Source organism: Moschus berezovskii, chromosome 2 (assembly GCF_049115385.1).
Source record: "Moschus berezovskii isolate FMDL1 chromosome 2, NW_MosBer_1.0, whole genome shotgun sequence".
NCBI lineage: Eukaryota > Metazoa > Chordata > Mammalia > Artiodactyla > Moschidae > Moschus > Moschus berezovskii.
Window position 1 is genome coordinate 6950879 of NC_142461.1, and position 24355 is coordinate 6975233.

At 53.6% G+C, this 24355-nt stretch overlaps 1 protein-coding gene across 2 annotated transcripts; it reads right to left on the reverse strand.

Moving 5' to 3' along the window:
* Positions 1–22891, reverse strand: E2F2 (E2F transcription factor 2). Of its 2 annotated transcripts, XR_016039042.1 has the most exons (8): positions 22228–22891; positions 16546–16651; positions 14526–14745; positions 13547–13706; positions 12078–12191; positions 10047–10239; positions 2872–3220; positions 1–378 (listed from the first exon to the last, which is right to left on the reverse strand). XR_016039042.1 is itself a non-coding variant. In XM_088843470.1 (7 exons), the coding sequence occupies exons 1-7, from the start codon at positions 22477–22479 to the stop codon at positions 2952–2954; spliced, it is 1314 nt and encodes a 437-aa protein (XP_088699596.1). In that variant the 5' UTR covers positions 22480–22891; the 3' UTR covers positions 1–2951. The 2 variants fall into 2 exon arrangements, 1 of the variants encoding a protein (XP_088699596.1); XM_088843470.1 differs by having other exon boundaries at positions 1–3220.
* Positions 22892–24355: the final 1464 nt, after the last annotated feature.

The window sequence follows — 24355 nt, forward strand, 5'->3', positions numbered from 1 at the left end:
CCAGGTTTGTCATTTAATGCCCAATCATCACAACATGAGGAGGCTTTACATGGTGCTCGTCAAGACAGGACCAGAAACCAGGCTGGAGGTAAGTGACCCGCATGGAATCCCCACACAGGGACCAGGTTCCATCTGGACACTGGTGTCACATCCAAGGCTCCACCCAGGAGCCAGCAGGCTGGCCGGGTTTCTGCTCATCGAGGGCCCCAAGGATGAGGCGGGGACTTCAGGACACAGTGACGAGAACCAGAAAGCTGCTTGCAAACAACCCCAAAAGGCTTTCACTTCAAATGCTTTAAGCCACACAATGCTCGGACACAGGAACACCCAAACTCTTTCATTAAAAACTAAACACGGCACGGAACTGCGACTGAACACCTGGAAAGGAGAAACGAAGTCAAAACCACACGACAGCCAGTTTTAATGCGCTGCACCTTCCTCCTCTTCTTCCCTGTGGCCGTGCTGCTCAGACCACAGTGTGGCCATGAAGAAGGGAGGCTACGCTGGTCTTAAGAAATGTCTTCGAATCTCCAAACAACTCTACCAGACGACTTAATGCTACTGGGTTCCCGGCAGCCCCTGCGCCTTAGATGCCCCTGGGGGCACAAGTGATGGGGGGGCACTGCCAGAGGGACTGGGAAATTTCCTGGCAGAAATAAAGTACCTCCGAAAAGAAACTGGCTTTTCTTCTACCCTGGTTTTAAAGTTTATTGGGCCCCTAAAGGGAATTCCACTCAAAATGCTTTTTAAAGCACTTGATGGAACTTGGGAGGTTTCAGGCGTCACTGGTAAGAAAGAGGCATGAACTTGTTTCCTGCATGGAACCCGAGGCTTGGCCCAGGTGGTCCAGGCCCTGGGCCAGGCCGGGTGTGGAGAGGTCGGGATGGGAGGGGTCGGGGGCAGCTGCTCTGGATACAGGCCATGGGCCCAAGGGGCAGCCTCTCTGTCTGGCCCTGTGGCTGGGCTTTTGGGGAATGAGCTTCAATTCTGGCTGGCCTTCCCCGTAAGATTCATTCCCAGTGGGTCCTGCCAGCCTCTTCTCCTTTTTTCTCTGATTTAATTCCAGGAGAAAGCTCCAGCCAGCGCTCGAGGCGTGGAAGGCAAAGGTCTTCATCCTCAGAGATGGCACGTGGCTAAACCACCTCACAACAGCCATGCCATCTCCAGCCCCACACGCCCCAAACCAGGTCCCAGGAATCACCCCCTTCCCTCCACCCAAGGGCCCAGGGGCCGTCCCTTGGCCGTGGGCATGTTGGGCTTCCAAACTTCCTTTTGCTGAGACCCCCGTGAGTATCAGGAGAGGGGAGACAAAACGCACCTCTGTAAAAGGCAAACAATTAGCCCTGTTATAGACTGGGGCAGCTGGGGCCATTCCTGAGAGGGTGCTGACTTGAGGATCAGGAAGCTGAGCCGAGGACAAGGCCTGAACATCCCCAGCTGCGCGTTACGTCACATCGGACCCCACCCCCAAAGAAGCCCACCTTCCAAACTTCAGATGCCAGTAGGTCAGCTCGGGAGCAACCCCACAGAGCCAACTTCATATTTGAAACCAATTAATGCTACAAACTTAAAAAACAACAAAAAAAGTGCTGCCCTGCTGAGCCCCTGAGGAAACCTCGCTGCCCGAGGCCCAGGCTGCCTCTCCCCAGAAGGCACAGCCTGGCTTCGGCCCAGAGCACCCCCAGCCCAAGTTGGGTGGGGAGGAGAGCTGATTCCTTGCTACCCAGCTGGGCTATATGGACAACAAGGGATGGTCCAGCCTCCGGGGGATGGGGAGGTGGTCAAAAGACCAGCTTATTAATAGGACCCCAAGCCCGAAGAGGTTATCTGAGCACATCTCCCCGTTTGTTAGCTGCCAATGTCTGGTCTGCAATGAAGACCCTTCCCTGTCACCCTTTCAACATCCTGTGACAAAAGGAACCAATGTGCCATCAAGCCACGGTCACTTCTGTCCCTAGGGGGGGTCTGTGTGAGAGCTGGGGGCAAAAGGAGGTCCTTAAAGAATCACCCCCTTCAACAATGAGGCAAAAAAAAAAAAGCTTCCTGGGACAGGGAGGCCCATACCAGCAGCTGCTATACCAGCAGCTACAGCAAGAGGTACTTTCTGGCAGTTTCTTCCTTTAATCTCACCCTTGTCTACAGTGAGGCTGCCTCTGCCTCCCAGGTCTTCAGTGTTAAACAGCTCCCGTCCCAGCGAGAGGCAACCACAGAGCAAAGGTGCCTACAGCAACATCCCCCACTTCCGTGTTCCTGCCCCTGTTTCCCCAGGAGCTCTTCTGGGCTTAAGCCCTTGGGAACCCCAGCTCTGGGACACAGAACGGGAATCCAGCGGCTCCCTCTCGCTGGAGTGAAGAGGCCGAAGTGCAATTGGCATTCCAGAAGACTGGACGGGCCCGAGGGCCCAGCCCGCCGTGTTGGTGGCAGTTGGGGATTTGGCCTGGGCCCCTGGAAGCCCCAGCCTGCCCTTGGACAGCAGACGGCACTGGGCCTGTCTGAGGAGCAGTCTTACTAGAAACTAGAACCACCTCCCTGCTAAAACTCAGGGAGGGCAGACAAACAAAACTCAACCTGCAATAAATACAAAGGCATTAAGTGCTTCTTGATAAACTGAAGGTCCTACTGGCCCCTCAAAAAGGCAGTCGCCAGGCCTCTCCTTGGACCCAGTTCCCTCCTCTAGAGCCCTTCAGGCTGGAGGTCAGAGATCAGGAGACTCACTAGGCCTTCCCAGGCCCGGCTTCCACGAGGAAGGACAGGGCCCCACCCCTGCTGGGCTCCCACCCCGTATCCTCCACCTCCCCCAGGACAGCATCGACTGGCAGGTGGGTAGGAAAGGAAAGGGGCGGGGGGAACCCTTCCACCTGAGGGCAGCACCTCATGTCTCACGTCCTGTGAGGAGGTAGAAACGGGCCGGGCTGCCCCGGGTGGGGTCGGGGGGTGCAGGCAGCGCCGATTCAGTTAATCAGCAGGTCCCCGAGGTCGTAGGTGTCGAAGAGGTCGCTGATGCCCTCCCCGCCGTCCAGGCCCCACAGGTAGTCATCCTGGTCTAAGGGCGGGGAGAAGCTGATCAGAGGGGAGCTGCAGGGCAGCGTCGGGGACAGGAACTGGTCCTCCGTCTGCTGCAGCAGCGGGTGCGGCAGCTCCAGCATGTTTTCCGTGGCCTCCAGGGGGACAAGGGGCGGCGGGGGCGGCGGCGGGACCTGAGGGGACGTCAGTGCTGGCTCTGCAGACAGACAGACAGACAGACAGGGTTATGCCCGGTCCCCCCAAAGCTGCCAGTCAGACCTCTGGGAACAAGAACTGCCTCCAGTTCCCTGGACGGCTGTGCATCCTGCACATCTCTCCTATCCTGGCCCTCGCTCGACGGCACAGGACACCTCCCTTTCCCACCCCAGCTCCAGCAGCACCCCCCTTCACCTGCACTCTCTCCCATCCCCTCTCCTGTCTCCACACACCCCCCAGCTTCTGCCCCCAACCCTCTCCACTTTCACCATCAAGGCCCCCGCCCCGGAGGTCATTCACTGTTCTCTTTTTTTCTGCATCATCAACCCCTCTCACTCTCCTAGGTCTTTCCTGTCAACGCACAGACATCCTTTAATAACTCTTATCTTTAAAGAGCATTCCTCCTCTGACCTCATGACTCTCTCCAATTACCAGCCCATTATATTGCTCCCTTTTGCAGTGAAGTTTCTCAAGAGTTACCCACAGGACTTTCCTGGTGGTCCAGTGGCTAAGACGCTGTGCTCCCGGTGCGGGGTGCTGGGGTTCAATCCCCGGTCAGGGAACTAGATCTTACATGCCGCAACTAAGAGTTTACATGTTGTAACTAAAGATCTCGCATGCCATAACTCAGACCTGGTGCGGCCAAAAAAAAAAGTTTCCCGTGTTCGTGTTCACTCCCTACTTCCCCACCACTGTTCATGCTTCAGCTCACTCCAAGCTGGGGTCTGTCCCCACCACGCCACTGAGCCAGTGCCCTCCGTGCTGCTAAATCCAGTGGTCGGTTCTCTGACCTCATCCTATTTGACCTTCCAGCAGAATCGCACGCAGTCGTTCACAACCTTCTGGAAACATGTTCTTCCTTGGCTTCAGAGGTACTAGATTCTCCTGCTTTTCTTCCTACCGCTTGGGCTGCTTCTCCTTGATCTCCTTTCCTCTTCCCAACTTCTAAACCCTGAAGCCCAGAGGCTCCATCCTCTGATTCTTCTCTCTTTGGTTTCACTTCTCCCCAGGTAATCTCAGCCAGCCCATGGCTTTATATCTGTCTCCAGACCTACTGCTTCCAAGTGGACGCCTCCAGGCTGGCCCCCACTGCCAGGCTCTGGGCTCCTGATTCATCTCTACTTGGTGTCTACGCGACATCAGAGCTCAGCACATCAAAACCATACTCCCGGTTCAGTTCAGTTCAATCGCTCAGTCGTGTCTGACTTTTTGCGACCCCGTGGACTGCAGCACGCCAGGCCTCCCTGTCCATCACCAACTCCCAGAGTTTATTCAAACTCATGTCCATTGAGTCGGTGATGCCATCCAGCCATCTCATCCTCTGTCGTCCCTTTCTCCTCCCGTCTTCAATCTTTCCCAGCATCAGGGTCTTTTCCAGTGAGTCAGTTCTTCACATCAGGTGGCTGAAGTATTGGAGTTTTAGCTTCATCTTCAGTCATTCCAATGAATATTCAGGACTGATTTACTTTAGGATAGAGTGGTTGAATCTCCTTGCAGTCAAGGAACTCTCATGAGTCTTCAACACCACAGTTCAAAGGCATCAGTTCTTTGGCACTCAGCTTTCTTTTTAGTCCAACTCCCCAAACCTGGGTCTTCCCCCATCATATTCAATGAACCCCCACCCACTTAGTTGGGCTTCCCTGATAGCTCAGTTGGTAAAGAATCCGCCTGCAGTGCAGGAGACCCTGGTTCTATCCCTGGGTCAGGAAGATCCACTGGAGAAGGGATAGGCTACCCACTCCAGTATTCTTGGGCTTCCCTGGTGGCTCAGCTGGTAAAAAATCCGCCTGCAATGCAGGAGACAGGGGTTTGATCCCTTGGTTTGGAAGATCCCCTGGAGAAGAGAAAAGGCTACCCATTCCGGTATTCTGGCTTGGAGAATTCCGTGGACTGTATAGTCCATGGGGTTGCAAAGAGTCAGACACAACTGAGCGACTTTTACTTTCAGCTACTTAGTTGGGCTTAAGCCAAAAGGCCCAAGAATCATCTGAAATCCTGCCATTTCCTCCGAATCTAACCCAGCAGCAACTCTGGTCATCTCCACAACCAAGTCAACCCTCCAAGCTGCCCACTGGCTCTTCAGTCCCGCTGCTGTGGTCTGGGGCTCGCCCCTTCTCTCTCACTCAGGCCCCTGCTGGAGCCACCTCACCAGTCTTCTTGCTTCAACTCTTGGCCCTCAGTCTATGCTCTGACTCAAAAATGGCTTAGACGGACTTCCCTGGTGGTCCAGTGGTTAAGACTCTGCACTTCCAAAGCAAGAGGTTTGGGTGCAGTCCCTGGTTAGGGAACTAAGATCCCATATCCTGTGTGGTACCACCAAAAAGTTAAAAAAAAAAAAAAGACTTAGAATAAAATCCAAGTTCCCACCAGGACTGAGTAGGCTCTGTACGATCTGGTCCCTGCCTCCCTTTCTGTTCTCTCTCCGGCCTACCTCCCACAGCTCATGCCCACCTCTCCAGACACACCGGCCATCACCTCCTCTTCAGCATACCCAGCTCATTTCCACTTAGATGTAAGGAGGCGATACCCTACACAGGCAATGTGGAGCAGGGCACTGGAAATCCCCTGCCAAATTTACCCTGACACCCTGAATCTCACCACCTGAATCGGTCCTTACCAACCAAGCATTGCTTTGAAAATACAACCATGCTTGTGTGCCAGACTGCCTGATCAACCTCCGAGCTAGGTGACTTCCCAGGTGGCCCAGAGGTTAAAATTCTGCCTTGCAAGGCAGGGGATGCAGGTTTGATCCCTGGTTGGGGAACAAAGATCCCATATGCTGTGGGGCAATTAAGCCCGCACACAGTGACTACAGAGCCTGCACGCTGCAATGAAAGACCTCGTATGATGCAACAAAGATCCTGCATGTCTCAACTAAGGCCTGAGGCAGCAAAATAAATATTTTTAAAAATGGGTGGAAGGAAAATAAAATAAAATTCATGAAAAATCCCTAGAATTACAAAAAACAAACAACACACACACACAAACCTCAAGCTAGCTATACAATTGTGTGGGCAAATAACAGCATCCACAGGCCTCCATTTCCTCACCCCTAAAATGGGAATGATGATGCCTGCCTCTGGTTGTTGAGAGGCTTAAATGATAAGTGAAGCTAAAAAACAGCTGGTCTGCAGCCTGCCCTTCTGAAAAATAAAAATAGATCCCGATGACCGAGGGCTTGCTTCCCAGGTGGCTAAAAGAATCCACCTGCCAATGCAGGAGATGCAGGTTCAATCCCTGGGTCAGGAAGATCCCCAGGGGGAGGAAATGGCAATCCACTCCAGTATTCTTACCTGGAGAATTCCATGGACAGAGGAGACTGGCGGGCTACAGTCCACGGGGTCCCAAAGAGTTGCACATGACTTAGTGACTAAACAACCACCACCAAGGGCTTACCAGACCCAGCTCTCCTCTCAAGGGGAGGCCTGTTGCCCCTCCTCAGACACTCAAGCAGCCTCAAGGGAGACACTGTTAGGATGTCTATTTACAGATGAGGAAGCTGAAGCTCAAAGAAGCCAATCAAATGTAATATTTGCATGAAAAAAAAATGAGCTTGTTTAGCACACTGCAGAGGCCTGCAGGTGTTAAGAGGCCTGGCTTAGGAGCGAGGGAAAGACTGGAGGCTCAGACTCTAGCCCCTCTCACCGGTTACAGGACCTGGCTCTCGGTTTTCCCACCCGGAAAAATAAAGACCCACCTCCCTGAGTTGTGGAAGCAGTAGCTGAGCTGCCACATGAGGCTCAACCCCAGGTCAGACTCCTCTCGTCCATCCACCCACCCGTCCATCCACCATTTCCCCTCTCTCGCTGTTTCTTACATCCAGAAGAGCACTGCTCTTTGTAACATCATTGCCTCCACTGCATCCTGAATGGCTCGCATCCACTTAAATATCTCCAAACCCATATACAGTAGGTGTTTAGTTCACATAAACTTTTAAAAAGTCACATTCACGCTGTATCCTCGCCTGAAATGCACCCAAACATCATGAGGGAGTTTTAGTGTCTCTCTTTTAGAAACGTGGAAACAGAGGCTCAAAGGAGTTAAAACAGCTCCCCCACAGTCACCCTGTCATAGAAGGGGAAGCGCAGACTCAAACCCAAGCCTCCCAACTTCAGCTCGGGCACCCTCAGCCACGCGTAGGTTTAAGCCAGAATATAACAGCCTGGAGGGGTGCTCCACGACCCAGGCTCCAACCCTCCCATTACAGATGAAGGAAACAAGGTCCCAAAGTGTTAGTGACGCCCCTGGTGGTTCCAGAACTGGGAAACCATCCCCGTCCAGGATGGAGCCTGGGTCCCAAGACTGCACTGACTTCCTCTTTGGACCTGGCCCTTGGACCTCAGGATGACCCTGCTTCAAGCCAGAACATGGAGAGAGAGAGAGAGAGAGAGAGAGAGAATGTGTGTGTGTGTGTGTGTGTGTGTGTGTGTGTGTGTCTGTGTGTGTACCTTCTGGAAACCTTCTCTTCTCAGCAGGGACATCACTAAGAGGCCACGTGACAAGGGTGGAGGGGGCGGCAAGGACACGGGCCCTGGCACAGAGCTGGCCCCTCCATCGGCTCTTCTGTAAACCTCTAGTCCTCTGGGGCCTCAGGCTCTTGACTTGCACAAGTGAGGTAAAAACCTCACCCCGGTTTCTGCATTCAGGTCCACCACCTCTGCCCAAGGTCTCAGATGAAAACTGAAGGTTCTCCCTCTGGAGAGCCATGCACATGTTGACAGTGGAGTGAAAAAGCAGAGCATCGGAGGAGGGAAAACAGGGTGGGGTACAGGTCTGGACTGGGAGATAGGCACTGGGAGGTGCCCAGAGGGACAGATGGCTGATGTAGGGAGAGCCTTGGTCCCCGGACCAGGCCAGGACACAGGAGAGATCACTAGAGAAGAACTGGAAGTCTGGGCTCTTGTCTAAGCCCTGCCGCTATCTTGCTGTGTGACTGCAGGAAAGTCACTTGCCCTCTCTGGGCTTCAGCTTATTTGTGTATAAGATGAAGCGTTGAGTTAAAACAGGGGTCAACAAACTTCTGTAAAGGGGCCAAATAGTATTTTAGGCTTTGCAGGACATGTATGGTCTCTGCCACATACAAATCACTTGCCCTACCCCGAACCCTCCACTAAAAACTATGAAAACCATTCTCAGCTTATGGGTCATATAAAAACAGGTCAGATTTGGTCTGCAGGCAATAGTTTTGTTAACCCTTGAGTTAAAGAAATGGAATCCAATCTGTGTTCTGTAGATACCTGCTCCCATCCACCACACACACAAAAAGCCTCTTCCAGGGAATTCCCTGCCAGTTAAGTGGTTAGGACTCAGAACTTTCACTGTCACAGCCTGGGTTCAATCCCTGGTCGGGAACTAAGATCTCACAAGCCACATGGCCACACACACAAAAAAAGCCTTTTCCACCAGACCAGTTCTAGCTCTGCATTTGTTTAAACACCAGGGTTCTATTTAGGGGAATTCTGCTGCTAAGAAAACAAAAAGGGCAAAAACCATTTGGAGGGACGGGCCTTGCAGAGGCTCCCATTTCTACTCCTGCCCGACTCCCAGTCTCCCCAGGAAGCCCTCAGGGACTCTCCCACTTCCTTACTTCTTGGCCACAGCCTCACTCTACCTCCTGCCGGGCACAGACAGCTTTTAGCTGTACCACCCACCTCCCAGCCACCGACCTTCCTTGATTTGTTCTGTGCCTGGTGGAGAGATTCCTGGGCTATGAGCGTGGAGACCAAGGTTCAAGATACAGCTCCACTGCCTTCCAGCTGGGAGGCCTGGGGCAGCTCTGTTTCAGTTTATTTATCTCTAAACTGAGACCAATAAAAACCACCTCAAGAACTGATGTGAGAAGTTACGTGATAATGCACGTCCTTGGTACATAGCTGCGGTTCAAAAATCCTTCGATTACCTCCCTGGGGGTCCAGAGGTTAAGAATCCACCTGCCCATGCAGGAGAGTTCAATCCCCGGTCCGGGAAGATCCTCCGTGCCACAGAGCAGCTAATCCCTTGCACCACAGCAACTGAGCCCACTCTCGAGCCTTCCTTAGAAAACCTACAGTTTCCATTGACTAAGGGCTGACTGAGTGTCAAGAAGCTCTGCTATTGGTTGTTACAGAAGTAGCAGGACTCATGGCAGAGCCCACCATAATAATAACAGGTAATTATTATTCCTATTAATAACATTGCCAGTTATCGCCAGGCGTTGTTCTAAATGCTTTCAGTTCAGTTCAGCCGCTCAGTCGTGTCCAACTCTCCGCGACCCCATGAATCACAGCACGCCAGGCCTCCCTGTCCATCCCCAACTCCCGGAGCTCACTCAAACTCATGTCCACAGAGTCGGTGTATATACATATTTTTTGGCTGCGCCTTGTGGTATGCAGGATCTCAAGTCCCCCAACCAGGATTCAAACCTGTGTCCCCTGCATTGGAAGCTTGATGTCTTAACCACTGGACCACCAGGAAAGTCCCCACCTTCCTTATAGTTATTAACGCATTCAATTTTCACAACCTGTGAAGTAGATCCTATTAATTACTATGCCCAAGTTACAGATGAGGAGATTAAGACAAAGAAAGGTTAAGTAACTTGTCCACGATCATATGGCTGGTAAGTGGAAGAGCTGGGATTCGAACACAGGCCCTCCTCTGCCCAGAGCAGCATGTCTTCCCATTGAGACAAGGAACGTGCACGTGCTTTTGAAGGGGAACGTGCAATGCACACACGTGGGGGAGGACTCTCCCCTGCTGCAGGGTAGAAGGCAGGCATCCCACAGACGCTGACACGGAAGAGGAAGGCTCAAAGGCCAGTGCCCCTCCCCATCTCCGGTCCCTCATCTTACCTGAGGATGCTGTGGGTTCCGTGATCCCAGGGTCGCTGTTGCTGCAGGGCTGGGTGCAGTCAGGGCTGGGGCTGAGGGCGGAAGTGGAGGGGACAGGCTCCTCGGCAGGACTGTGGGGCTCCTGTGCCTCTTCTGGGCACAGGTATACCTCGATGGGCCCCTGTGTGCTCTTCAGATATATCTGCAGGTTCTCCTGGAGAAGGGAGAAGCCAGGTCATGGGTCTGGGCACCAGGGCACTTACTCATGGCTCAGGGTGTGTGGATGGACACACAAGGCTCTCAACATCCATGCGAGCTCGCAGTCCCTGAGCTGGGCGCTGGGCCTGCCCTGTGTGGCCTGTGGCAGATATTTGTCTGGGCCCAAGACCTCCCCCACCCCTTCTTTTAGGGAGAAAGCTTTGATTTTCCTTAGAGAAACCACTTCTCCCCTGCTCTCAGGCCTGAGCTGGTATCATAAAAGCTGTCTTTGCCGCTGCAAGTGGAGAGCTGGCCCCGAGTATGGCAGTGAGAGACGGAGAAAGTGAGGCCAACTTGAAGTCCCAGTTTGAGCGCCTGAGTCCAGCCTTGCCTGCAATCCCCAAATCTTCCCCTGGACCCGTCACTTGGTTCCCCCCGGGGTGCCCCTCACTGAAGCAGGTTGGACGTGGTTTTCTGTTATTTGTAACTGAGAGACTGATACTTGGCCTTCCCGCCCTTGCCTCCTGCCTGCCTCAACCAACGTAAGCCACGACCGATAACACAGGTGCTGCTCCCGATGGCATCCAGGTGTCCGTGCCTGGACTCAGGCAGCCCCTCTGCCTGCCCCTACTTCTCCTGGCAAAGACCCTATTCATTCTTTTGGACTCAGTTTACCTGTCATCACCTGTGGGTCCTTCCTCCAGGCCCTCAAAGCAAATGACAGCTTGCTTGGCTGGCTCTTTTTCCCACTAAATCCTGAGATTCTTCAAAGCGAGGGAAGGGCCCTTATTTATCTTAATGCTTTTCTGCTAAACAGATTATGTCCTGAGCCCTTATTAGACTCTGGGTTGGGAGTACAACACGGGTCGAACATGGTTTTGTGGAGGTTACCCTCTAATAGAGGAAGCAGCACATAATTATGTGATTGCCGCTACATCCTGGCCAACGGCGGTTAAATGTGATGGAGAAGGACAGGTGGTTATGAAGCTGGGAAGTAATCAAGGAAGGTTTCCTGAGGAGGTGACGTTCACATTTCGACCTGTAGGATGAACAGCAGTAAACCAGACAGAGAGGGACTTTCCTGGTGGTCCAGTGGTTAAGAATCTGCTTTCCAGTGCCGGAAACGAGGGTTCAAAGAATTTGGTTGGGGAACTAAGAGCCCGCGTGCCACGGGGCAACTAAGCCCACGTGCCCTAGAGCTCACATGCTGCAACTACCAAGCCCACATGCTCTGGGGTCGGCGCCACAACTAGAGAGCCCGTGTGCTGCAACTGAAACCCAATGCAGCCAAATAAATAAATGGATAAATAAACAAATAGAAATAATGAGGCCGAGAGAGGGAAGAGCATTTCGGCTGGAGGGAACAGCATGTCAGAAGGTCTTGTACTGGGGTTGAGCTTAGCGTGGTGTGGGAACCGCAGGCAGGTCCGTGTGGCTGAAGTAAAGACAGGACAGGAGCAGCACGGAGAGGAGGTTGGAGGGGTCAGAGCTCAGACGGTCTCGTAAGGTGTATAAAGAATGCTGGTCTTTAACCAAGGAGAGCACGGTTAACATGGAAGGATTACTGTGAGTACCGACAGTGCTGTGTATGGGTGCACGTGTGTGTGTGTGCACACAGGAACTCAGGGTTGGTGGGAGGCGGAGAGAAACCGGGAACAGAGAGATTTCTCAGGCCGGTGCCTGATACCCTTGCCAGCTTCTTCCTCGTCTGCCCCAGCTCAGAGACCATCAGTCTTGCCATGGCCACTAGCAGGGACCTGGGAAACTTGGGTCTGGGCAGTGCCGGGGACAGAACCCGCAGGGCTGCCTGGAATGTCCCTGGCCGTGCCCTCCACCAAACGCTTCCCCTCTCACCTCACTCCTGTCAGGCACCTCCAGTCTTGTCTGCGGAGGGGCCTTGACCGCAATCACCGTCTGCTCCTTAAAGTTGCCCACAGCACGGATGTCCTGGTACGTCACGTAGGCCAGTGTAGGGGCAGGGGAGTCAAGAGAAGTGACTGTTGGGTCAAATTTCAAATTCCCAGCCTGCCCAGAAGGGATCTAAACCCACCTCTCAAAACCTCTAACCATCCCCAAACTATAACCTGTTCTTTTAATATCATAAGCTACATCGAACCCCTTGAGAAATAGGGGTATAAATCATTTTTAAAAAATCTGCCTTAGGGATTTTCCTGGCAGTCCAGTGGTTAAGATTGCACTTCACATGCAGAGGGTGTGGGTTCGATCCCTGGTCAGGAAACTAAGATCCCACTTGACACGGGGCGTGACCAAAAAAAATAAATAATGCTGCCTTATATCAGCTTTTTACATAAAAGCTTCAACTGTTAAGCTAGATTATAAGCTCTGTCTTATTTCTTTATATTTCTCACAATGCCTCCCATCCTTCCAAAAATATGAGGTCAGATCCAAATGCCAATTAGATGGTCAAACTATTTGGGGAAAGTGTATGTAAAGCCATTGCAAAATTTACGCTCTTTGACCTCATTGATTCAATCCTAGGAATCTAACCCAGGGAAATAAGTAAAAAAACTCAGGAAAAGGTTCTATCTGTAAAGATATTCATCACAATGTCGCTTTATAGACGCAGAAGTCTAGAACTGATCTCAATGCCCGTTCTAGGCCTTGTCAACAAACCACAGTGGGCTGAGTAGGACATTCTCAAACCATTTAAAATATGAGGTTAAACCATATGAAACTGCTGTTTTTTTATAGCTTAAAAAATGGTCCAATACCAATTTCAAGTGAATCAACCAAAATAATTAGGAAGGACGTAAAACAACATAAAACCCACCTATGTTAAGTGGAGAAAAAAAGTGAGAGTGAAGCCGCTCAGTCGTGTCCGACTCTTTGCGGCCCCATGGGCTGCAGCCCACCAGGCTCCTCTGTCCATGGGATTTTCTAGGCAAGAGTACCGGAGTGGGTTGCCATTTCCTTCTCCAGGGGATCTTCCTGACCCAGGGATTGAACCCAGGTCTCCTGCACTGCAGACAGATGCTCTACCGTCTGAGCCACCAGGGAAGCCAAGTGGAGAACAGTAGGATGTATTAAAATGCTGTGTACAGTAGGTACACAATGTACTTATTTTTCTCCATATGTTTTCTCCATTTTCCAGATTTAAGGAAACGTACTTGTCTTTTTATCATGAGAAAGTAACTTCAACAGACCCAAGAGGAAAAACCACCAAGGAAGTCTTTCTTCGGTGATATGCCAGACCCCTGGGATGGGTCAGCCCCTCCAGAGAGGTTCTGCATCGGCTCTGGGTGGTTACGAGCATGCCACAGGCCCCCTGCCCCCAGACCCCTTCTTCCCAACCAAGCAGGATATCTCTTGTTGGCCTTGTCCTCCGTCAGGTGCTTGAAGTTCAGAGAGCAGCTGTGGATGAGCTGGTCCAGGGCCTGCTCCATGCTCATCAGCTCCTTCAGCTCCTGCCCCAGCTGCTGCTGCTTCCCAGGCCGCGTGGGGTCTTCAAACAGTCCCCTGCCTCTGGGGACAGAACAGCCACCCCACCCAACAGTGTCAGTCTCAGTCTCCATCCAGGACCCCCACCCCAGGGCTGCTGTGCAAAGCTGCACAGGCGGTGCAGGCGAAACTCCAGGAAGAGGCTGTTCACAGCGTCTATGAAGGTGCCCTTGGCTTGTAAAGATCAGTGGTCCTGCCTAGCTCCCAGGGAACTGCCAGGGATTGAAACTTGAGTTTTGGGGGTTGGGCTAGGGAAAAGAAACAAGTCAAGGCCTGACTCCACTTTTGGGGGGTGGAGGCTTTCAACATTACCCACCCCATGCTTCAGGCTCCTCCAAATGGCAGGGAGCTGCAGTGACCTCACTCCTGACGCCTCTGCCTGCCTTCTCTTAAGAGCTCATGCCAGGGGTTACAGGTCTGTTCTGTAAGACCTTGTAGAAGTGAGGGATGGAGTCCTTAGCTGAAAGGAGTTTAGGTTACTACTGCTCAGCATCCCAGAGGGCTGTCCTAAGTTAGAAGAAGGCAATATAGGGACACCTGGCTAAAAAAGACCTGGGGTGCTCTCAGCCTCTAGGCGCCCTGGATATCACTCTCCGCCCCTGCCATGCTCTCCTCATTTTGTTCTAGCATGTACACCTGCTCTCCCAGCCCCTTCTTACATTGGCTCCACCCCCAGCGTGTAAGCTCATTGGATGTCGCCCTCGAGTTCCCCAGACAGCACGTGTGCCCATTGGATGTCGCTCTCAGGCCCACCTCCCTCATCGCAACCTGCGGCTATTGCCCCGGCCCCGCCCACTGCACCTGCACTCCTTGGTGCCACCTGCCCCAGGCCCAGGCACTCACACCCACTGGATGTTGTTCTTGGCCTTCTTGCGGATGAGCTGGATGCCCTCCAGCACGTTGGTGATGTCGTAAATGCGTCGCTTCTGCACGTCCAGCACCTCAGCAGCCCAGTTCAGGTCCAGAACCCCATCCTCAGACTCACTCAGGAGGTAAATGAATTTCTTGGTGAGCAGCCCCAGCGATGTGTCATAGCGAGTCTTCTCCCCGGGGGACTTGGGGGCTGAGGAGGAAAGGGGCTCAGTTACTGCTCAGAGAGGGGCCCCTGGGGACCTTCCTCCATTGACCTGAAGCCACTAAGTCCCACCCTTCACATGAGCACCCATTTCCCCGTTTACAGAGTACTGGGAGGGTGGTCATTCACCACCATTGTTCGAACAGGGAATCTGATAAACTGGAGAGGCAAAGTGACTTGCTTCAGATTTCACAATCGTGGAGGCGTTATCAGGCCTGGAAACCAAATATTCTAACTCTTGGTTCACACCTTTCCACCAAAGCTCAGGGCAGCCATACCACCACCAACACCAACAACAAATGCTTACTGTGTGTAGGTCACTGTTCTAGGCACTTCCCATATACAACAAATTTAATCCTTACAACACCCTATAGGTTTGGTATGGAAGCATCCCCATTTCACAGATGAGAATACTGAGGCACAGACAGACTAAGTAATTTGCTCAACTCCCTCAACTAGAAAGTGGCCGAGTTGGCACTTAAATCCAGGCAGCCTGGCTCCAGAAGTCTCCCTTCCTAACCACTACCCAATCCTACCAGTTATGTCAGGAATTTGGAATTAGGGTAGGAAGGAAATGACAAGAAAATGTTTATAGACTTGCTTTTTTCTTTCTTTCAGTTTTATTGAGATATAATTGACATCCAGCACTGAATAAGTGTAGACTTGCCTTTCTTTCTATGTGTCATCCAGTGATTATCTGAGAGGAATCAGTCCTGTTACGTCACATGCAGCAGGTTCATGAAAAAGGTCCCTTTCTTAATGAGGTCGATGTCACAAGACCACACCTCAGCTGCAGCATCTTAAACCACAAGAAGACTTTTGCAATCTAGTGACTTGCAAGTCATATAGCAAGTCAGTGGCTAAACTGGTTCTGGGAAATGAGTTTTAGAGAGTCTCAGATTCCTCTAGAAGGGAACTTTAGAACCCCTTAATATATGGATAGCAAGTATTTGGCACACAGACAGCTTTGTCAATTTTTGCATCCAAGACAGACATTACTAATTGACTGGGATCCTTCAGTGAAGAGCTCTGGGAAGCCTCTACCAGTCAACTGAGAGGAAACTTTCTTGGTATCCCTGATCTAGCTGTGCCTTGTTTTACAAATGACACGGCTAAGGAGTGACCACTCATGTCAGAGCCCTGCCCAGACCTGTAAGTTCCAGACCCTCCAACTTCCAACCCAGTCACATACATTATTTATTAGGCCTCAGTTCCCTCAAATTAGTGTTAATACAATTGCTTAAATTCCCTCTCAAACCAGGATGGTGCTCAGTCACTCAGTCGTGTCTGACTCTTTGCAACCCTAAGGACCGTAACCCATCAGGCTCCTCAGTCCATGGAATTCTCCAGGCAAGAATACTGGAGTAGGTTGCCATGCCCTCCTCCAGGAGATCTTCCTGACCCAGGGATTGAACCCACGTCTCCTGTATTGCAGGTGGATTCTTTACTGCTGAGACACCCTTGGAAACCCCTCAAACCAGAATACTGACTGAAAATATCAAGAGGCAGAAACTGGCTTCTGGCCCTGACACCACTGACTAGCAGTCTGACCTTGGGTAAGTCACTGAAGCTCTGAGTCTCCAGCTGCCTCATCAGTAAAAGCAGGATAATCAACCTGCCTGGCAGGATCCAGTAAGAAGGTACAGGACACTGCTTTGTAAACCAGAAAGTGCGCTGTGCATATCACTCCTAGTGACTTGGCCCGGGCTGCTGCCTTCTGGCCCTCCCCACTTCACCTTGTCTCCGAGCCTGCCCTTAGATAATACCCCATCGGCATGGGTATCTTACTTTTGGGGCTGGGGAGGCCATCCACTCTAATGCACTTCCCCTTGGGAGTCCGGAATTCAGGGACTGTGGGCCTCCCGATCCCTTCCAGGTCCAGCTTCCTTTTGGCCTTGGGGAGAGAGAGGAGAGAGAGGCAGAGTTTGAGAAGCATTCTTGCTTTAGCTTTTCCTCTGCTGCTGCTGCTAAGTCACTTCAGTCGTGTCCGACTCTGTGTGACCCCATAGACGGAAGCCCACCAGGCTCCCCCGTCCCTGGGATTCTCCAGGCAAGAACACCGGAGTGGGTTGCCATCTCCCACTCCAATGTGTGAAAGTGAAAAGTGAAAGTGAAGTCGCTCAGTCATGTCCGACCCTTAGCAACCCCATGGACTGCAGCCTACCAGGCTCCTCCATCCATGGGATTTTCTAGGCAAGAGTACTGGAGTGGCTTGCCATTGCCTTCTCCGAGGCTTTCCCCTACCTGGGGCCAAAGCCCTAAGGCCACCAACAGCCTAAGGCCTCCTGCCTCAGTTTACCACCAAACCTGGGTGAAAAAAAATCACTGTACCTGGTAAGGAAATATCAGTGACTTGAACAGTAAGCTTTCAGGGCAAGGAAGTCCTATTGCTGAGGGGCCCACCACACTCCCATCTTCCGAGGCCCAGGCCCTCAAGGCTACCAAAGCCAGTCTGGGTTTTAATGCAGGGTTCCTTAATAAGAAGCCCCAAGGTCACTTCTGCATCGGACTCTCCACCCCCTCCCGGGATGATACAGGGAGGAAGGAATGGGCGGGGCCCACACCACATCAGGCTGGGGAGAGCCCCCTCCCCCCTTGCAGAAGCAGCTGGCCCAGCCAGACCGAGTGCCCATCACAGCCACACAGCTGGCCCTTTATCAGGGTGGGGCTGGGCATCCGCCCAGGCTCAGGGGACTTCCTGGCTCAGTGCCACACCCCAGGGAGGTGCCCACATGGGGAAGAAGTGCAAACATCCCCCCACCCCCATGTTTGGGCTCCAGCTCAAGGGCCCCGGGAGCCTCCTGAATAGACTCTATTTGCCATTCTTTCTTTGCCGAGAGGGGCAGACAATGAATCCTTCCCCTGTGTCTTAAGGACAAGCAGCTGAGGTCCCCCTGCTCCCCCCTCCCTGTTCCCGCCAAGCTTGGGAAACACCTGCTGGGGAAATCAAACCACAGACCCATCTGCTCCTCTCCACCCCACTGCCGCCCGGCCTCAATTACGCCCAGAAGCGGTGCTGGCCCGGAAGGGGCCTCTCTCCTCGCGAGGGCTGGGCAGAGGCAGGCTTGGGGCACTGGGGCACTGGGGCACAGGTCAGAGATACGGGCTTGTGTCTCCCCACTCCTTCACAGGCTCACTGTGTGGCTCGGGAAACGGTCCACACTTAGGAGCCCCTGTTTCCTCCTCTGTAAAATGAGGTAGCTGATACCTACCACCGGGGGCTATCCTAAAGCTTCTAGGAGGTAGATAACCTTTGTAAAGCACTCAGCACTCAGTAGAAGTTCAGGCTAATCTCAGCTTCTTCTTTGACAAGCTATTCTGGGGGTCACTGAACCCATTTCCTTCCTCTCCCCTTTCCCCCAGTCACCTAGACACCCCTACCCTAGCAAAGACAGAGAGGCCTATTTTAACCTTTGGTGGTGAGGTTATGCTCAACAGGGCTGAGACTTCTAACTGCTGCTGAGCACAGCTGGGCTGACAGGTGTGCGAGGTGATGATGGCTCTTGCTGCTGTCAGCTCCCTTTCCCCTTCTCATGCCTCCTCCAGGAAGCCTTCCTGGACTGATCTGAGGAGCCCTGTTCCTCGGTTTGAGGAGCCTGGATATGATTCTCCTCTCCTCCACCCCCACCCAGACCTGGACATGATCCAAACACCACACCTCTCTGCTTATTCGAATCTCTTGTTGAAGTCTCTCTGGAATATTCCTTTTCTAACCTCCCAGCTGGGGAGATGCAAGATTCTAGGGAAAGTGACCTGCTCTAGTCCCATTTTGTCTATAGAAAAAGTCCTAATCATTCACTGAGACCTTCTACCTGCCTTAGACCAAGTCCCAACATCCATCACCTCGCTGAATCTTTTCCATAACGCGAATCCCCATTTTACAGCTGAAGAAACTGAGACCTGGGGAGTCCAGGGCAAGGAGAGGAAGGGAAGTCAGGTTGAGTTCTACCTGAGACAGAAATGGCGCCCAGAGTCTCCCCACCCCACTCGCCTCCCCCACCCAAAGAAAAGCAGCCTCTGCTGGGTTCACAGAACACACCAGGAAGAACCATGCGACCTGCAGAGCAAGGAGGGGAGGGCCTTGAATGGAGTACCTGTGCGTGGCCTATTGCATGCTCACCAGCCCTAAGTCGTTATGGCAATCTCTCTTCCAGAAGAAGTGGAGACTCAGAGAAGTTAAGCCATGTGTCCAAGGCCACACAGAGAGGACAGCAGGTTGAACCCAGGTCTGTCTGACTCCAAAGCCATGGACCAGACTGCTCAGCTCCATCCCATACACATTGCCCAAGAACCTGCTGAAATTCAAGTCAAGACCTGGCTGTGTTCATCTGCCCCCATCACTACTTCACACACACACACGCACACAAACACACACACACACCGGTCCCTTCCCTTTTCTTCCTCCCCTTCACCCTTATCCTGCACTCCCAGGGTCCATAAGCAGCAAACTGTGAGTACGTCTCACTGACACCTTTGAGCACTGCCCAGAGAAAAGTCAGCACGGATGCGCCTGAGCCAGGAGAACAGAAGCGGCAGAGGACAAGCCCAGGAGGATGAGGACCGAGGAGAGGCTGAGCGCAGGCCTTGGAGCCAGAGCCACCTGGGTCCCCATCCGGGTGGACCTCCTGAGCTCCACTGGCAGAATGGGGATGTCTGCTCATCCCCCGCCATCGAGGATCCTGTGAGAGGGCAGCAAAGGGCTTGCTCATGCCGTGGAGCTGTGATCGCTAACCAGGGGCAACAGTGAGGGCAGGACTCAGAGGTGAGCCCAAAAGCATCGGGGATGTGCCTCAGAGCAAAGGCCAGTGGGGCTCCAACCTGACCCTCTTAGGCAGCCCCTCTGACTTAACCTGAAGGCCTGGTTAAGATTCCAGTCCACACTGGCAACCCCACAGGAGAAGAACGAAGGTCCTTGCTCAGGCAGCCCTTGAGGTGAGAGGGCCAGTGATGCCAGACACCACCCCAAACCCGTGAGGTAATCCAGGCTCAGAGGAGGGGAGGTGACTTGCCCAAAATCACACGGGGCGTGGAGCCGCGTCCCTCGAGTCCCAAGTCGTAAGTTAGACGGTGCGGGTAGGAGCTGGTGGTGAGGAGCTGAGAGCTTCGCTTCCAGATCCGACCCCAGCCTCCCTCTGCCTACATTTCCTCATCTGACCCACCTTGTAGGGTGCTCCTTAAAATGCTCGTTTTCTTTCCTGATTCTCAGAGGAAATTTGGAAAATACAGACAAATGAAAAGCAAAGGAGAAGTCTGCAGGATCCCACCCTTTCCCCAGGCTCTGGCAGCGTCACCCCGAGTGAGGCCATGTGCCTGGCTGGAGCCGGATGACCCCATAGGTGGTGGAAAGAGCTCTAGCCAGGGAGCGAGGAGACCCAGGTGCCCACCTTCTTTCTGCCACTGATCTTGTTTTGCCATCCCTGAGCAGTGCCTAAGGTCCCTTTAAACAGCAGCTCCCCAACAAATCCTGCCTCACCCTGCACTTTGCAGCCTGGCCACAAAGCAAGTGGCCACACCCAGGGCTGGGGTTGGAGCTGCTCCTGGTCACACCCTGTGAAAATGGGTAAACGGGGCCAAGGCCTGCCCGCAAGGCTTCGGGACACTGGGCAGCCGGGGAATGACAGGAGATGGGGCTCTGGGCCCCAGAGGCCTTTAGGGTGACCTGAGGCAAAGAGATGCTCCCACGTCTTGGCTTAGGACCTGGACAAGTGACTTCACAACTCGGCTTAGTTTCCTCATCTGTGAGATACCTCATCCCAAGCATCTTGACCAAGATAACGAATGTGAAGAGTGCCAAGCAGTGCCTGGCACATGAGAGGCATTCAGTAAAAGAGCCATTCTTGCTGTGATCACTGAGCCCCTCCGGGAGGGAGGTACAGACAGATGCATTCGGCTCCTCTGGGAGGCAAGTGGTTCAAAACCACAGCTGTTACTAAAACTCTGCCGGGTCGCCTGAAAGCAGCTGGCCAGAGGAGAGACTGGGCCCACCACTGAGCCCCCTCCCTGGGGGCACCCAGCTCCTAAATCAGGCGGTACTGGAGAGAGTCAAGCAGAGAAGAGACTGTATCTCCCTACATACCTTCAGACAGGTTACATCCCCTTTCCAAGCCTCAGTTTCCCCCTGCAACATGGAGCTGCTAACACCATCTACTTCCTAGGGTACAAAACTGTTTTAGATTGTAAAGTACTGATCAAGAGATAGATGCAAAACTCCTGGTTATCCTTGGGCGCTTGACCTGTAAAAATAGGAATAGCACTCCTGCCTCCTTCCTTCTAATTGGAAAGAATGTACAGGAAGGGGCTCTGAAAGTTTAAAGCCTTGATCATGAGCAAAGCAGGATTCCAGGACAAGGAAGTGGGGGCTCTGCCTGCAGCCTGGGAGCCTAAGCCTGCTGACTGACACAGGTCTGATCAGTGCCTCTAGATCAGAGGCACTGGGGAAGAGGGGGTTATCAGTTTCTGTACTTGAACTTGATTCACCTCTCATAACAAAGCAACCTACACCACCACCATCTTCCCTCCCCGATCCTGCTTCCAAAACCCTGGACCTTGAGCTGGGAGAGAACTGAGGTGAATTAGTCCCACAGCTACCCCCCACACACACAGATTTTCAAGACAAGGAAAATGAAGCCCAGACTCGGGCTAAGACTTGTTCAAGGACACACAGCGAATTAGTGGCAATCAGGATGAGAAACCAGGCTCCCCAACTACCGCCCCCACTCCCCAGGGCTCGTCCCACTCCATCCCCACCCTAGAGTTGTTTCATTTTTCATGGGCTCCTGGAATTCCACTCCCACAAAACACACCCTGTGCCTGGTGCCACCACACTTTGGGCCCTCCCTGGCAACAGGCCTGGGGGTTTGAGAAAGGAACACTCCATCTGCAAAGGAACCTCAGAGGGCTGCCCCAACCTTGCACCTGCTACTGGCTGTCTGGGACAGAAGACTGGGCCTGGGGGTGGGGGTTGGGGGTGGTACCTAGTGCAGATAATTGGGAAAGAGTTGGTTGGATGCTAAATTGAAGAGTCTCAGCCCAGCTGGATCTGAGAGACCGCCTCCTGTTTTAAAGCCCCCACGGTATCCCCAGGCTCAGCTCTGTGCTTGGACAATAGCAGGTGCCAAGTACCGGTTTCTGAACCAAACAATGAAAGAATGAATGACCACAAACTGATTCCATAGATTTCCCCAAGGTCACAGCGTGCACTGGGGGTCGTGGATTGGGTCCCCACACTCCTGATCCAGTGTTCTTTCTATTCCACTCCAGTGGATGAGCTCACTTCATCCCAAGTCTGAAAAGGAAAGGCTCTTCTCCTTAGATATTGGGGCAATGGGTTGTTCTGGAAGCTGAAAGCAACCCTTCTACATCCCCAGACTCGATCTGCCTCACTTAGACTAGGTCCCAGGCGCCCCTCCCGCCTTTCCCACACCCGTAAAAGCAGAGAGGGAAGCGGTGGTTGGGGGTCCCCAGCATTACCGGCAGCCGGCCAGCCGGCACGCATCGCACAGCTTGACCCTCCGGTCCGTGGGGGGTGGCGTCGAGGCAGGTGCCGGGCGCCGCAGCGGGAGGCACAGTCTGCGGGTACAGCTGGGTGTAGTAGGTGGTGGTGGCCGGGCAGAGTTGGGGGCTGCTGAGGCCCGGCGACCACAGCTCCGTGGGGCTCATCGCGGGCAGTCCCTTTGGGGGTGGCCCGGCTGCCGGAGCCAGGGCCCGAGGCCCCCGCAGCATGGCGAGCGCAGCGCCCCCCTTCCCAGCCAGGCCTGGCGCGCCCGCCGGCACCTGCGGGCTTCGGAGCCCGCGGCAGCTCACACCGCCCGCGGCATGGCGCGGAGGCCAGGCAGGGCCGGACCCTCCTCTCCTGGCCCGCAGCCGAGCCGGGCAGCGCTTGGAGATCGCCGCTTGGAGATCGCCCGGCGCCGGCGGCGGCGGCGGCGGCGGCAGGGCCAGGGGCTGCCCCGCCCCTGGGGCGCCCGCGACCTGCGAGGGCCCCGCGCCCCCCGAGGCTTCGGCCCCTGGGGTCCCGCGCGCTCCGGGGAGGGGGTCTCTGGGATGCCCACGGGCTCGGCAGAAACAGCGACGCACTCAGATGGGGGAGGGGGACGCACCGCACCGACTCCCGCTCGCCTCGGTCTGAGGTCCCTGAGTCTTTCTCTGCTGCTTCCCCCCCCCCGCTTTTTTTTTTTTTTTTTTTTAGCGCGAAACTGCGTGCCGCGAAATTCGGATCTCCCGCGGAAAATGCCGGGCTCCGATTGGTCGCTGCAACAGGCACAGGCTCCACCCCCCGGAAGGACCAGTGCCCCGAGGTGGCGATTGCAACACAAGCTTGATGCTTAAAGGGGCCGCCGTACCTGCTGTCGCCCGGTGCCCTCCCGCTCTGGCAGCCCGAGAAACAAACCCGGAGGGTGGTTCCCAGACTGCAGAGACAACCACGCCCTGAGGACTGGGTCCGAATACCGTAGGGGTGGAGGGGATCTTTTCGAGTGGTCTTTGGCCTGAGCCCAAACCCAGTGGTACGTTGCCCGAGCTGGAGGCCTTTTGTTAGTTTGCATTATAGCTCAGCTAACGCTAACGTAAAGGTATTTATATCCTTTTCCCCGCTGAAATGAAAGCCAGAAAAGTCTACTCTTTCTTGGCACGGGGCGGGGTGGGGGTGGGGAGAGGGCGAGGGGCGGAGACTAAGGTTTATACCTCTTCACAGGGGGATCTATTGGCGGAGAAGGCAAGGGCAACCCACTCCAGTACTCTTGCCTGGAAAATCCCATGGACGGAGGAGCCTGGTGGGCTGCATTCTATGGGGTCGCGAAGGGTCGGACATGACTGAGCGACTTCACTTTCACTTTTCACTTTCATGCATTGGAGAAGGAAATGGCAACCCACTCCAGTGTTCTTGCCTGGAGAATCCCAGGGACGGCGGAGCCTGGTGGGCTGCTGTCAATGGGGTCGCACAGAGTCTGACACGACTGAAGCGACTTAGCAGCAGCAGCAGCAACATCTATCGGATGAGATGGTTGGATGGCATCACCGACTCAATTGGTGATGGACAGGGAGGCCTGGCGTGCTGCAGTCCATGGGGTCGCAAAGAGTCGGACACGACTGAGCGACTGAACTGAACATCTATCGATGACCACAGCATGCCTAGCACCCTGCTAGATGATTGCTTTATCTTATTTTATTTAACTGAATCCAACAATTGCCAAAAGAGGAGTGATGATCTTCCTGGTAAAGATGGACCGTCTGAGAGGTTGGTCACTTGCTCAAGGTCACACGGAGAGACTGGCTGATTTGTGATCTGACAGTTCGGTCTGGAACAGGCCAGCTCCTGAGCCCTTGTTTGTTCCAAGAAAAGGATCCTCCCACACTCTCCCAAGCTGAGCCCAGGCCCTTGCAGGCTTGGGTGGGAGTCCAGAGTGCAGAGCTCTGACTTGTCCACAGTTGTATTCCCAGAGCCCAGCACTCAGTAAATACTTGAACATCTCCAGGGTTCTCCTCAACAGCCTTTCGTCACAGGTCTTCCTTCCTTCATGGCCAGTAATCCATTTACAGTCCTCATCTCTCCAGTCTGGAGAGGCCAAGGCTCAGAGAAGTAACCTTGGCTAGTGAGCGG